General features: G+C 40.6%; 1 protein-coding gene across 6 annotated transcripts in view; it reads right to left on the reverse strand.

Moving 5' to 3' along the window:
• Nucleotides 1-14,751, reverse strand: part of CEP162 (centrosomal protein 162) — a 36,416-nt gene that overhangs the window by 1,573 nt on the left and 20,092 nt on the right. For 4 of the 6 annotated variants that reach the window (XM_083497500.1, XM_083497501.1, XM_083497503.1 and 1 more), the window contains 13 exons: nt 13,906-14,164; nt 12,245-12,390; nt 10,969-11,199; nt 10,418-10,555; nt 9,225-9,337; nt 7,666-7,771; nt 7,100-7,226; nt 6,012-6,175; nt 5,174-5,278; nt 3,525-3,758; nt 2,082-2,740; nt 620-761; nt 181-279 (listed from right to left, as the gene is read on the reverse strand). In XM_083497500.1, coding sequence (XP_083353626.1) covers nt 181-279; nt 620-761; nt 2,082-2,740; nt 3,525-3,758; nt 5,174-5,278; nt 6,012-6,175; nt 7,100-7,226; nt 7,666-7,771; nt 9,225-9,337; nt 10,418-10,555; nt 10,969-11,199; nt 12,245-12,390; nt 13,906-14,164 — 2,523 coding nt within the window. The remainder of the gene's footprint in view (nt 1-180; nt 280-619; nt 762-2,081; nt 2,741-3,524; nt 3,759-5,173; nt 5,279-6,011; nt 6,176-7,099; nt 7,227-7,665; nt 7,772-9,224; nt 9,338-10,417; nt 10,556-10,968; nt 11,200-12,244; nt 12,391-13,905; nt 14,165-14,751) is intronic. The other 2 variants (XM_083497505.1, XM_083497504.1) reach the window with 1 other exon arrangement.

The following is a 14,751-nucleotide window of genomic DNA, read 5'->3' on the forward strand; positions in this document are numbered from 1 at the left end:
TTCTTAACCCGAGGTAATATTTCTGGGTTAGCGGAGTCTGTAACCTGAAGCGTATGTAACCCGAGGTACCACTATACATAAATAGCAGAAAGGGGGAAGAGGGCAGAGTCTGGGCACCACATTGTTGTTCCTGCTCAAACTGTCGTTTTAAAGAATCAAATTTCTAATACTCTGAATTACCTCTTTCTGAAGAATTTCCTCTCGCTTTTGTGAAACCGCAAGCGCTTCTTGATCTCTTTGCAACTCACGAACTTGTTGCTGAAGATGTTTAATAAAGACCTATGGAAAGATTCTCAATTATTAGAAATTTTCAACAAAGTATCTCTTGAATCCTATTACAAGTAGGTAAGTGGAGCTTTGGCTTAACAACTTGAACTTTTGTTGAGTAAAGCTGTATTAAGATCACTTGAATTTAACTCTGACTAAGCATGTAAGATCAGCTATGACTAGGAACACAAAAGCACACTGGAATGGAGGAGAATTGTGAACTTCACCTTAAATGAATACAAAAATATAACCATAGTATATTTCAGAGGCAAGATTACAGTACAAAACATTGAGAAACAGGAAACACTGGCAGTTTTTTGAAGCAGTGAGACAGATGACTGGTCTTCCTCACCTCCTGTGCTGAAATTTTGCTATTTAACTCAGCTGCCTTGGAAGTTGAATGCTCCATAGCATACTGACAAAGAATCTTCTCCAGCTCCTTTTGATGTGATGCTTTAAGTGCTGTAATGTATTCTTCCAAATCTTCCTTTGCCCTGTAAATGTAGCAAAATAAAATAAAATAGCATGTAGAAGTTTGTTGAAAACTTCAGAAAATAACACAGCATTTTCATGAAAAACAACAAATTTTAGATTTGTATGTGCATTTATGCCTGTGATGTTCCTGCAGCAGTATCCTTTTCTGCCTGGAATCCTTCCTGTACAATATATCTTGGCTCATGTACAAAAGGAGGGCAAGGGATAAGAATGCTAAAAAAACGCTGGCTTTGCCCCCAAATGAACCTGGCATTAACCTTGGTTTGCATGCCCTTTAAAAACACAAATATTCGGCATGTGGTCTTCCCAGCTGGATAGGTACTGTGACATGGGAAAGGGGCTTGAAGCCGTGGTCCCAACTGGAAATGCCATCCCTACCACCCAGTGCTAACCATGGGAGAAAATGGTGCCAACTGAAGATTTTATCCAATTGCAAATAGTAGGCATCAGGGGAAAGCGAATCAGGTATGCAGTTGGAGAAAGGAGTTTAAAGCTCCTCTTGTCATGGCCCCAATCTTATGCATATCCTCCTGCGCCTCCTACATTTTGAAAATACAAGCACAAGGTTAAAGATATGAAGAAGGTCATGCCTAGCTTGGCCCTTAGTCACTGATGGGGACAGCTGCCTTAGAACCAAACTGTGCATTATATTCAACACATATCACATTAAATGTAGGGTGTGGTGCTATGCGGGGGCTTGATTTGTAAAGCTCCTCTTGTACACTGGAGTATCAGTGAAATTATTTGGGGTGACATTTACACGTCCAAATTTACAGGTAGGCTGAGCTCCCATGAAGACGGAATACATAAATAAAAATGTACATGTCACAAAGATGATCAAACACATTCTTTCTCCTCCTGCTGCTTCAAGCCACCACTGCCCCAAGTGGAATGGCAGCCTTTTGCCGCTGCATTACAATTAAAATAAGGATGGCGGGGAGAGGACGTCACTGCTTTCCAGCATGATAAGGTTTCCATTGTTCAGTGACTCTTCCCATGTTGGAAGCACAATACACTACAAAAAAAATCTCTATATTGGCTTAATTTACACAATTTATAGAAATGGCAGGGTATGGTTTTTCTGTGCCCAGAGTTGGTGGTGGGGTTATTAGAACAGTGTACCTACAAGCAGGAGTAGGAAACCTGTAGCCATGCAGATGCTGGTGGATTCCAACTCCATCAGCCCCATTAATGGCTATAGAAGACACGAGTTGTAGTCAAAAACATCTGGATGCCGCCAGGTTCCCCACTCCTGCCCCAAGCCAAGGAGTGACCTTGAACATCGCATTTTAAAAACTGCTCAGTGTTAAGTGAATTACCTTCTTACAAGACTTTCAGAATTTGCCATGGCTGCTTGAGCTTTTATCCTTTCCTGACTTAGTTCTAGAGTCAACTTTTCTACATCATCTTTCAGACGGCTGTTTTCTTGCAGGACTTCTGAAATATGACAATCGGCAAAAGCGTGGGGCTGATATATTTTCTCATCGAGAGTGCCGGGGAAGAACTCTTCATTTCTGGGGTTCAGCTGACTAGGTTTGACAATATCCTTTTTCAGGATTCCTGAAGGCTTTTCTTTAGCATCTGCTTTGCCAGATGAGAGCATAATCCTCCTCTCTTTCTGAAGCCTTTCTACAGTTTTTGTGAGGTCTTGTATCTCTCTGTTTTTGGCAATCATTTCCTGATTTAGTCTTACCAGCTTCGCTTTAGAGTGAGCCTGCTCCACCTGGTATTCTAGCGACTGGAGGTCTGCATCATCTTTTGCTTTCTTCTGCAGCTCTAGCTGAGCTAACTGGTTTCTGAGAGAGTTTATTTCAGTCTGAAGGTTTTGCACTGTGATCTGGTGGGCTTCATTTACACTACAAAGTTCTCTTTCATGAGCTGCAAGAGTGGCGGCCTTGTCCAGAAGCTTCTGCGGCTCGTTCAGCAGCTTATATTCCAGCAGCTGCTCAAGCTCCCCAATCCTCTTCTCATACTGAATCTGCAAAGACAAGACCCCATAAAGTGAAGCTTCCTAGGTAAATTAGATTTGCATCATACACACAGCTGGGATAGCCCAGTTGGTTGGAGCACAGTGTTGATAACGCCAAGGTTGCAGGTTCGATATGGAACAGCTGTATATTCCTGCATTGCAGGGGTTTGGACCAGATAATCTGCAGGGTCCTTTCGCAATGGGCTGTATTCAGACTAACTGTGAATGCAGTTCTGCTCATGGGATGCTTCCATGGGTGCAAAGGGAAGAGGCAGGTTTTGTGACTCCCTCACCCTTAAACCCCCTGTGCAGCTTAAGGAAAGGACAAAAGGGCTCAGATAAAGGAGCACCCTAATTCAGCAAGTTCTGCATATGGAAGCAGCTTTCCACACACATTGCTAATATGGAAGCAGATAGGCACCTAGACCCACATCCCCACTGGGATGCTCCTCTGAGCCTAAGTGAACTTGCTGTAGGCATTTTTTTGTTAGGACTATGCATCTGAATCTGCACAGGAGCGATCAGACTTATTGTCCATGAATATGCCTGCATTGGAGCATGTCTATAATATTAAAGGTGTTGAAATTTCTGGTGCTAGAATACAAAGAGTTTTTAAAGAATATATAAAAGGTAACTATGATCTAATTCCCACTCCTTGGTTCATTACTGTAGGATTCAGTTAACACTTGGGAGAGCCTAGGAGCAGCTCAAGCTACTCGTCAGGAGAAACAAAAACTACGCAACCACACCAAAACAATATTGCGGTTTAAAAGCACAGTGGAGTCTAAATCACCTTTATCTTTTGAAACTGCTGCTCCATGGCACGGAGACTTTTCTTCGCTTCATCATCTTTACCCTCAAGTTCGGCTTCCAGCTTCTTAACTCTTCTCTCAAGAAAATCCACTGTATTCGTTTTTGCTGATGGATTGCCTTCCCCTTCAGAAGCAGTGGCTGTGGCAGCAGCATATATCAAAGCTGGCAAAGAATTTGGGTGCCTTCGTTTCAGTATTCCTTCCATTTCTTTAACCTTTCAAAAATTAGCACAACAACTATTAGTTACTGTGTTTTAACTAGGCTGAAATCACATGAGCTGCATTTTCCCAATGACAGAGAATATACTGCCAGTAATTAAGATCATGGATGTAATCCTGTCTACGCACTTTGCACTGCAAATGTTTAGAAATAGTGCTTCCAAATTTAAAATTCTATAATTAGTGAGACATGGCTGGGATCTAAAAAAAGTCACACAGCAAGTTGTGCCTAAGAGTTTGGGCACACAGAGAGGCTTTTACAACTTTTTCTTTTTTAAAAAAACTGAACAGCAGACCCAGTGCCTTATCATAATACTCTTCTCTTGCAAAAATGGTTTGCTAGATGCTAGGAAGATGAACACTGGTGTCGACTGAGAACAGAGAAGGGACCATAGCACACTCATAGAGATTTACATGCAGATGATAACAGCATCAATCCTGGGCACTACCACTTAAAATAAATTAGGTAGCAGGTGATGAAAAAGACCCTTGGCAGAGACCCTGGAGAATCACTGCCTGTTACTGTATATGATCCTAGGATGATAACACCCAAAGTTCCCTTGAGGATCTGAAACTAGTTGTATGATTCTTTCCCATATGCCATAAACATATACATACAGGAAATGAGAGTATAAGGAAGTAATAGCTTTAAAAGGCATCACCAAATTACATGAATCAACTATTAAAACCACAAAATTATCTCTGACATCAATAGCTATAGACCATGTAATTTTTTAAAAAAAATTTTTTCATAAACATGGAGCAAAAACTTCATTACCTATTACTTATCCCATATCTGAAGTCTGGATTACAGTTTCTTCTCTGACACTCGATGCTCCTCACCTACCTGGAATTTGGTGCCCTACCTTTGGATACAATGCTATTTGAAACATTGCAATATATAGTTAAGATATATGGGAAGCAGTGTTTCGTTGTGCTGACGATTGGCCATTATTCTTCTCTCCTAAAGCATAAATGGGGAAAGCGGTAGCCCTCCAGATGTTGCTGGGACAACAACTCCATTCTTGACCACTAGTCATGCTGGCCAAGGCCAAGCAAAGGCAGCCGGAGTCCACAAACATCTGAAAGGCCACAGTGTCCCCATCTCTGTCCTACAGCACTCCCATTTACCTCATTTTAGCAGCCGAATCAACTCTGGCAATCAGTGGGGTGACATGTCACACCGAGATCACCCCTTTGCCAGTTGTGCAACATCAGAACTGGTACAATCTAAACAAATTAAGATCAGCCCTACAAGTGCCTAAACACGTCTCCGATGCTACCATACATCTCGAAAATGGATTCGTAAGAATAGAGGCCAGAGTGTGGCTCGCCACACTAAATTACCGGCAGAGACTATCCTTCCTCCCTTGCTCCCTTGACTGTTAAGGGGAATTGTTGTACTACGTGCCTGCCGCTCAAGGTCTTGTATTCGTTTGGCATCTGCCGCTCTGTCCTTCAGCCGTTTCTTTTGTTGTGCAGACTGATTCCCAGCTTCACTTTTAAGCTGATCCACCTACACAGTACACAGAAAGGCACACAGAAGAGTGGTGTAAGCAATCCATTCATTTTATCATTAGCACGACCTCTTCTTTAAAACCGTTAAAGACTTGCATCTGTACGAACAAGAACGATAAACACAGAAATTGGTAACCACGGTGCATAGGAAATGATCCCCCCAATCTTATTTACAAAACTTGTAATTTAAGCAGCAGGGGGAAATCAGTACCAGCATGGTAAATGAATGGGTCGTTTTATCCTAGTTTAGTTAGTGCCAAATCTCATGCGCAGAATGTTCTAACTACATATTCTGGAGTGGAAACTGAATTACAGCCTAGATTCAGACAAACCCTGACCTACCGTGAAACCAAAGAAAGGGAGACCATAGGCTGAGACGGGGAAGGGAAGCTTGCTTGGCAGTCTGTGACTGAAAGTCATGCCTTTGGGAACTTCATGACAGATAAATCTATAATCATAAATGTGCAAGCAGAACTGCTTGAGCCCCAGACAGCTGGAAACCTGAAGGACATTAGATGGGATTCAGCCCAAGTGTCACTACTCAGCTCTGGCCAAAAGGGAATTGCAGCAACATTCCCAAAGTAAAATTCCTGAAGTTCAGGCTGCATGGTACCCTAGCCTTTTCTCTTATCTCTATGTGAAAAAGTAAGATTTTGCTGGCTGGTCTCAGACGGCCTTTGCCTTGCTACTGCCTTGAATGGTACTGGAGGGAAGTCTGACAATGCAATCACCTCATGCTGCAGTTTATCAATTTCTTCTTTAGCTCCTCGAAGGCGAGCTGCATCTCTATCCAAGAGTTCCTGATTTTCTGCATACCACTGGAGTCTTTTCTGCAAGCGACCAATTTCGTCTTTGTATGATTCTTCTACAATCTTCATCTCATATGATTTTTCAGCTAGGAAGAAAATGTTCCAATTAAAAAAGTGTGACAAAGCATATCTGACTCAAGACTAAGCTTATCTTGGGCATTGGGGGGGGGGGGAATAGAGGCAAATTAATTTTAAATATCTTAAGGCTTTCTACAAAAGCCATAAGATATTTAGATTTTCCCTTTGTGGTGAAAACGACTCTTGTAAAAAAAAAAAGCTATAAATCATTGTTTTAAAGTCTGATGATTTGTGGTGGTGGCAGAGAGCTTTTTCAAGAGCTGCTATTCCTTCCTTTCCATTCTAATAATACACAATAGGAAGATCAGACTACTACTGATATGCAAAGAACCAGTGGCCTGGAACCAACATCCCCGCTCCCCCCCCAATAATTCCATCCCACATTGACATCAAAAGGAATTTAGGAAAATTTCTCCTACTGCCCCCAGTCTTTGATGCATACTTTCTCTCTCGGAACTGCTCTTGTTGCCTGTCCCCAACTCATACGTGAGCAGTTTCCTTTGCATGCAAAGGGTCCTGGGTTCAATCTCTAGCATCTCCAGCAAGGAGCAAGATCAGGTGACGGAGAAGACCCGACACTTTGAAGAGGACCTTGCATTAGGCAGCTTCCTATGCTTGTATGATGATAAATTGTTTCGTTTGTGAGATTTCCATCACACAGGCCCACCCCCTGGTAGACAACTCACAGAAGCAAGTGTTGTGCCGTACCCTGCTCACATGTTTCTGGAGGGGTAGCTGCCAATGTACATATAATCCACCTACTGCCCCTCCATCTCTCTTGATTATCTCACTCTTCCCTGGTGTGTTAATGCAAGACAACAGTATCACAAAAGCTTAATACAGTATTAATGGAACCACAGATTTTATAGTCTGTGAAGTAAAAGATCTTATTATTAAACGGAGGATTAACCTGTTCACAAGCAGTGCTTTACCTGAAGTGGAAGTGATTTGGGCTCTTGCTAAATCTCGTTCCTTCTTCACTTGCACCAAATCTACTTCAAGGGCTTGCTTGTCTTGCTTTAGACGCTTTCTCTCTTCGAGCAAATTGCTTTCGATAGTCTTCATTCCCCGCCACCCCAGGAAAACAAAAGAGAGATACAGAAAACATGCCATGAGGATAACACCTCTTGTAACCATTGAAGTGAACTGAACTGATCATCATCATCACAGATGCCTGGATAAAGTGAGAGATTTCCAGGCATAGATCTGCTATACTGGGGCCACAGCATGGGAAAACAGAGCCTGACCTGCACAGCAGAGGGGAGCAGATTTGTTATTTCCCCTTGTGCCAGCAGAGTCAATGTAATGCAAATTATAGTGTCTTGTTTAGAGGTCTCCATGCAGCTTGGCCACAGCAAATTACCGTAAAGAGCCCATTTGTTTCATTATTTGAAATATAAATAAATAATAGTAATAGCAACTTGTTGGCAAAATGTATAATGTTTTAAGTGGTGACTATTTCAGCAAACTAGTCTAAAGAAAAAGCATAAGTACTTGCCTTGGCAGCCCGAAGTTCTAAAATCAGGTCAGTGAAACTCTGATTCCCAGCTGATTCAGCATTCTGCACTCCACATGATAAAAGGTTATTTTTATCCTGCTGCTCTCTAGTTTAATTTTGAAAAAAGAGAGGATTATTAATTTTATACAGCTCATGGTTTGTTGAAATAGTTCTATCGAAACACTATTCCTGCAATTAAATCAGAGTAATTTTTTAAAATATCCAGTCCTTGTTAACTCATGCTGGCCTGATTCACATGTCACGTCAAGGTATAGTTTGGTGCCGATTGTTGGATGACTGTTTTACTCTCTCTGGTGAGAAATACTGGTGAATGTTTATTTTCCCTAGTACTGTCAGAGTGAGAAGCTGTGAATCTAGTGGGAGTCAGGACCCATAGGTGGGTGAATGTTAAAGTACCCCAGGTGAGCTTTGGGATAGGCCGCCTGAGACTTTCTCTCTTGTGATTTATTGTGTCTTCTGCCTACCCTTCCCCCTTCCTTCCCTGCTGCATGGGTATTCTCTATGTGATGGTGAGTTGGTTGGATGAGCACTGTATTGTTGACTGCTATGATGCATTAAGGGTTGATGTGAAAAGGTAATCTGCATGCAGCATGTTTTTGCAGGGAGTTACACAGAGCCAGGGCACAGGGGACCATGCAACTTGGTGAAAGAAGGAAAAAACAGGCACAGCTAGTGGTGGCAATGGAACAAAAGATGCTCACATCTGATGCCTATATCTGCCTCCCCACAGCCCCAGAATACTGTTGGATGCTCTTCCACTGTGCCCAACAGCTTGGTGGTGCTATTGCTAAATGCCAGGTCTGTACAGAATAAGACAGTGCTCATTCATGGATGAGAGTGCCCAATGGCATGTATTACTGAAACATGGGTGAGAAAGATGGGGGTAGAGGATTGCACCCTTGGTCTTATTTACTGGTAGGTGTATTCTGTCACTGAAAAAGTGCAATTTATATGATTCTCTTCAATCTATTTAACACACAGCAACTACTTTTTCTATCAATGTTAGTGAGGGTCCTCTCCCCCTTTTGTCGAATGGAATGTTAATGTGTTGTATGATAACCCTTTTCTTTGGTATAATGTATTCATGCATATATCTTTTTCACTGTAAGTTCCTTGAAGACTCTTTAGATGACAAGCGACTAAATTTAATAAAATAAACAATCATTGTTCCACTACTTCTTGGAAAGTTAAAGAAATGGAAGGGACACTGAAAAGAAGACACCCAAACTCTTTGCCAGCTTTGATACATGACTGCTGCTAAAGTTAAATGGTATATATTTTTCTAAAATAAATAAATAAGATGATATCTGTGATCCTAAGCATGATTAAGCTGATTTCAATGGAAGAATTAAGTTTAACTCCCTTCCACACAAAAAATGAGACATGCACTTCAATCCTATGTACGCTTACTTGGAAAAGAGACCTATAGTGTTCATTGGGGCTTAATTGCAAGTATGTGGGCAGCTTCCTCTTTACATTCACATTAAGACCTGCTTAAAGTCATCTACATTTTTCATTAGATCCTCAGATAAACTCACCGTAAAGACACCAACTCAGCCATCAAACGTTGGTTCTCTTTAAACATGTTTTCTTCATTTTTCTTGTTATTTAGCTGCAGCTCTTTCACTTGCTTATATAATCTTTCATTTTCCTTCATTAAAATATCAAGGATTAATTCACTTAGTTATTATGTATTCATGTGAAAGACACTTCATAGAAATTACTCTTTACAAATTCCAGAAGGGTAGCCTTTTCTTCCGTCTACATATAAATAAGTACCTCATTGAACTAATCAATGCACAATGTCCCTTGCTTATGAGTGGACTAACATTTTCATGCATGTCCCAGCAATTGTCCAGCTGCTCTACCTTCATTATCAGTCTTTTATCTATCAATTTCAGATACCAATGTCTTTTCATAAACGATATATGCTATCTTTATTGTCATTGTCCGATACAGAACAATGAAATTGGAAATCTACATAAAATATTCAAACCCCCCTAAAAACTCTGAAACCCCATTTTAAAATACAATATACTAAAGAGACTCCTTATGCTGCATTTAGAACCAGAATTGCATCTACGTAGAAACTGTTTCTCAGGCGGCTAGTCCTGGTCTTTATAACCCTATACCTTCTTCCAGAAGGCAGAAGCTGAAAGAGATAATTTCCAGGGTGTGTACTATCCTGCGCTATCTCTGCAGCTTTCTTATGACACCTGACAGCATAGATTTGATCTAAGGTGAGAAGAGTGCACCCAATTATTCTCTCTGCAGTCTTTACAACCCTGGACAGCATTGTTTTTTCACTGGGCGTGCAGCTCCCAAACCACACATAAGTTAATACACTCTCCACAGTACAATGGTAAAATGCCATCAACAGGTCCTTTGAGAGATTGTTTTTCTGGAAGATTCTCAGAAAATATAATCTCTGCTCTGCTCTCTTCATCAGGTCATTGCTGTTTTCTCCCCAGGTTAGGTCATCTCTCAACACCATTCCCAGAAATCGAAACACTGAGACCTGTTCCACGCACTTCCCCTCAATAATAAGTGGTGTGAAGGCCATTGCCTTTGACCTTCAACCATCTGGTCAATTCACTATCAAGCTCCCCACCTCTCCTTTTATTTTTATACAATGCACCATAGTTCTCAACCTGGATACAGCTTTAAAAACTGACTGTGTAAATACTTTGTAAGTTTTACTCAGTGAAGCCACAGTATTAAGTATATCTACCTGTTGATACCCTTGAAGGAGAGTCTCCTGATTTTGGACTTCTTTTTGGATTTCTTTCAGCATTTCTCCATTATCAGGAATTCTTTCCAAAGCATTTGACAACTTTGTTCCTTTGTTCAGGTCTTCTCTATTATTTAGCTGAGAAAACATGAACTATGAATAACGTATGCTTCATAAAACCACTAGGAAGAAAAAGCCCTTATTAACAGATTCCTGTACATTTAACAGACTGTTCTCTTTAATCATCATTATTTGTATCCTATGCCTGTCTCCTTGCAATATAGCAAAACATATTAAGGGGGTGGGGAGCAGCTTGCTTGGCTACCAGCTGAAATAGCCTTCTCCTAAAAGCAAAAGGTCACTTCCTGCAAGGTGTTTTAGCTAGCTGTGAGAGAACATTTTATCCATGGCTTGCCATGAGTCCCAATTTGATTTTATCAGAACTAAAATGAAATATATAGTAAATGCTGTTTTTAGTGAAACTGTATTAAAAGTGTGGGGTTTTTTTAAAAAAAAATTGAACAGGGAAAGGATATAACTAGGTACAGTACCTGTGTTTGAAGAATGTAATTTTCTTGGTTTAGCTGAAAAAGGTCTTTATCTTGTTGCATTTTCATTTCTAGGATCTTAGTCTCCATTTCCTTTTCCTTTTGCAAAGATGCGGCTTTTAGATTCTGAATCAAATCATGGGCTTCGGCCAATTTTTCCTCTGCTTCCTGAACTCTTTGCAGTAAATAAAGCTCCCTCCCACTATTTTGGGATGGAGAATATGAGGCAACCTGCTGTGGGGAAAAAGTATACTATTCTGACAGCTCATCACACAACCAAGATTTATGGATCATTTTCTTTAAGTTCTGTAGTACAAATTGCAAGTTTCAAAATTTTCAAAGACTGAATTTTATGAGAACCATTTAGCATTTTAAATTGAGAGAGGTGAAAAAACAACAATGCAAGTAAGTTTTCCATGAAACAAGATGTCAGCTTCAAGGTCAGCTCGTTTCGAGTGTGAGGTAGCTTTGGCATTGCAGAAAAAACTTCATTCATTAAAAATGCAGTCAGTTGTTTGGGAGCACCCTGTACTGTAGCATAGATATGGATGTTATCAAATTAACAGATGGAGAACCATTGGAGATGAAGTGAAATAAATATCATTTACTATGGTTTGGGTCTAATTTAGTATTTCCACAAATGGAAAATCAAAAGGTCTCCTTATGCCAGGCGTAGGCAAACTCGGCCCTCCAGATGTTTTTGGGACTACAGTTCCCATCATCCCTGACCACTGGTCCTGTTAGCTAGAGATGATGGGAGTTGTAGTCCCAAAACATCTGGAGGGCCGAGTTTGCCTATCCCTGCCTTATGCTTACAGAAGAGGCTATGATTCAGTGAAGGCTTACATGAACGAGCAGGGGTAGAAGTTGCCTCTTCCTACACTCTCATTTATGGACCTCTGCATCCAACCCAATGCAATTTTTAATGACAGCTGTCCTGCCTCCAGTGGACACTTACTCTATTAAATTCAAAGAGAAGGCAACACACTTTTGTAACCTGAACAGGATCTCTAATGCTGCACACACTTTTTGTGCAATGATTTGGAATTACATTATAAGTGCAGTGTAAATCAGGCCACAGATCAGAACAGATAAAAGTGCATCAAATTACATATGTATTCTCTTCTCACATTTATGAGGGTAGACAACCTGGGTGATACTGAGACACTCCAGGACAGCAGGGATTCCTAGGACTCTACGAAAAGTTTATATCTGCTGCAGTACTGTTATTCCCTTGCAAGTCCCCTTTAAAAAAATCAATTTAGGAGCAATGACTTACATTGTGTGTCTGTAGGCAAGAGTCACTTTCTTTAGTTGGCTGTTGAAGACTGCTTGCAGATGATTGTCCAGGTGTAGCACAGTAATTTCTCTTTGTAGAAACTGGATTGTTTGCTGTCTGTATTGTCACAGTTCCAGAAAATGTTTCTTTGATGAGAAAAAAAATATAGTGGGCGCTGTAATCTTAATAGCCCTAGCTATTTATATGGAGACATAATATTTCTTTGAACAGATCATGCAATGTACAAGAGGAAAAGCAAATACTACTACTGGGCGAAATTCCATGATGCCTGTTCACTAGTAGAATAGACTTCTGCTTCCATAAAATAACTCCCCCTTCCTTTCCTCCTCTCTGCTGTGTTGGGGGAACTTCCAGAGCAGGTGGAGGGCACTCATGTGACATTAAATGCTGACCACTGCTGTTGTCTTCCTGCTTTAAAATTACAGAACCAAATACTGCTGCCATACTTCCAAACCACTTTCCACAGTTCACTATTCTTCTTTATATATCCCATTACCCCCTAAGTATTTAAAATAACATATAATCTTCTCTTACAATTCTTGGGGGGGGGGGAATCCACTTTAAACAAGGATTAATCCTGTAGGGAACATGCATGTTAAAACAAGGCACTTGTGTCTGACAAGTCATTTTACAACTTCACCCCCTCACCTTATTTCTGTATTGTAAACATATCGCCATCTAAAATATTTCCTTCCTGCTTTAGCAACCTTACCTACTCAAAGGTCTCCTGTTCTAAACAAATACCACTGCTACTTTTTATATCTAGAATTCTTTCTAAGTCACTGACATGGTGGGTATAACATCAAATATTTCTCTAAAGCACATATTTTGCACAAATTCTTTCACTTAATGTTGTGCAGCCAAATCCTATACAGATTCAGCACATGGTAAGTGTGCACAGGAATGCATTTACAACTTGTTATCCCAGCCTCAGCCTCCCTTCACTTTGTCAACTCCTCCTCCTCCTCATCTAGATTTGGATTGTAAACAAATTAGGAGAAAGTTCTATATTTTTCAGAGTATCCTAAACAGAGCACCATGTTCACCAAACCGAAGGACACTAACAAATACGTCCTCAATTTTTTGTTTTGAATTCTGACTTGTTTCCCTGAATCATCAAACTTGATAATCTATCCCATCTTCAAAAAGCAGTTTAGAGAAGATGCACAGGAGCTCTTTGTAATGAGAAGCTGAGGAAAAAGAGCATGCACAGGGTGATCTTTTCCCTTTGGGACTCCTTCATGGCCAACTCTTTATCTGCTGCCTTACAAATAGTCTCAGGCCACAGTGGTTTTGCCTCGGGAAATCGAGGTCAAAGATACTCTGCAGTCTCAAACAGTTTGCTGAATATAGTTGACAAACTGGAAGTGCAGTTAACTAACTACACCTTGCTTTAAAGAAGTTGAAATGTCATGTGCAAATCACGTTGCTATGTTGAGCACTGGTAAATCTGCCAACAAAAACATTTAGGTCAAAACCTATGTTTGAATGTATCTAAATGTTTCACATTTTTCAACAGTATTATTATCTTGCAAGAAGCAGTATGCAGTAACATTTAATCTTGAGGAATCCTACACTTGACATTTTCCCTACATTAAACCAAACATATCTGCATTAAAGACACACTAAAAATCCATTACCTTTTTGTCTTGGAGGAGATTTTGTTTTTAAAACTGGCTTTTTGACGTTTTCCTTTAATGTCTTCTTCTCATTAATTGTGGAAAAGTGCTTTAATGGAGAACTGGATCTTCCATATCCGGAACTCCTAACAGAGCTATGGGGTCCACTTAGAGATTTCTTTCTATGTACAGCAGCTGTATTTTTGGTGTTTCTGAATGTTACTTGTTTGTTCATCACCAAATTTAGACCTTCTTTAGTCCAAGTGTTGGACAGACGAGTCTGGAGACAACATTATATATTATTAAATCAACCAGCTTGGCTTTGAATGTAAAATCAAGTGTTTACAATGAGCTTAACACAACAAGTCTTATACAGGGTACTCCCCTGTCAATCATCAGGCATCAGGTGACACAACTTCAAGGAAAGAATCTGCTTGAATTCAAGCTAGAATGCAAAGGAAGAATTGGGAGCACACTTCTTCCTGTTAGCTAGTTAGAACTTTCCCTGGTCATCAGGCCAGGCAAAGTAGGGCATAGTGTGCCCAAAACAACCTGGTGAGCAAACCTCTGAGGCCTGGCAGGTGTAATGAGACTCAAGGGAATAGAGGTTCCACACCAATGATATATACCAGATTACATTTCAATGTGTTGTGCTATTCAGCTCATGTGTAAAATTTCCTATTAGCTCCCAAAGTCTGGAAAATGAGAATAACCAGGAAACAAATTTGTGTGCCCATGGGGAGGTACCAGCTTCTGTGGCAGGGTGGAGCAGCCTTCCTGGAACTGCCATCACTGCAGCTTACCTGGATGGGGCTGGGGTCAGAGCTCTGTTGGCCAATCCAGCACTACTGCTGGTGCACCTAAGCA

Source organism: Podarcis liolepis (assembly GCF_965112155.1).
Source record: "Podarcis liolepis genome assembly, chromosome: 3".
NCBI classification, from domain to species: domain Eukaryota; kingdom Metazoa; phylum Chordata; class Lepidosauria; order Squamata; family Lacertidae; genus Podarcis; species Podarcis liolepis.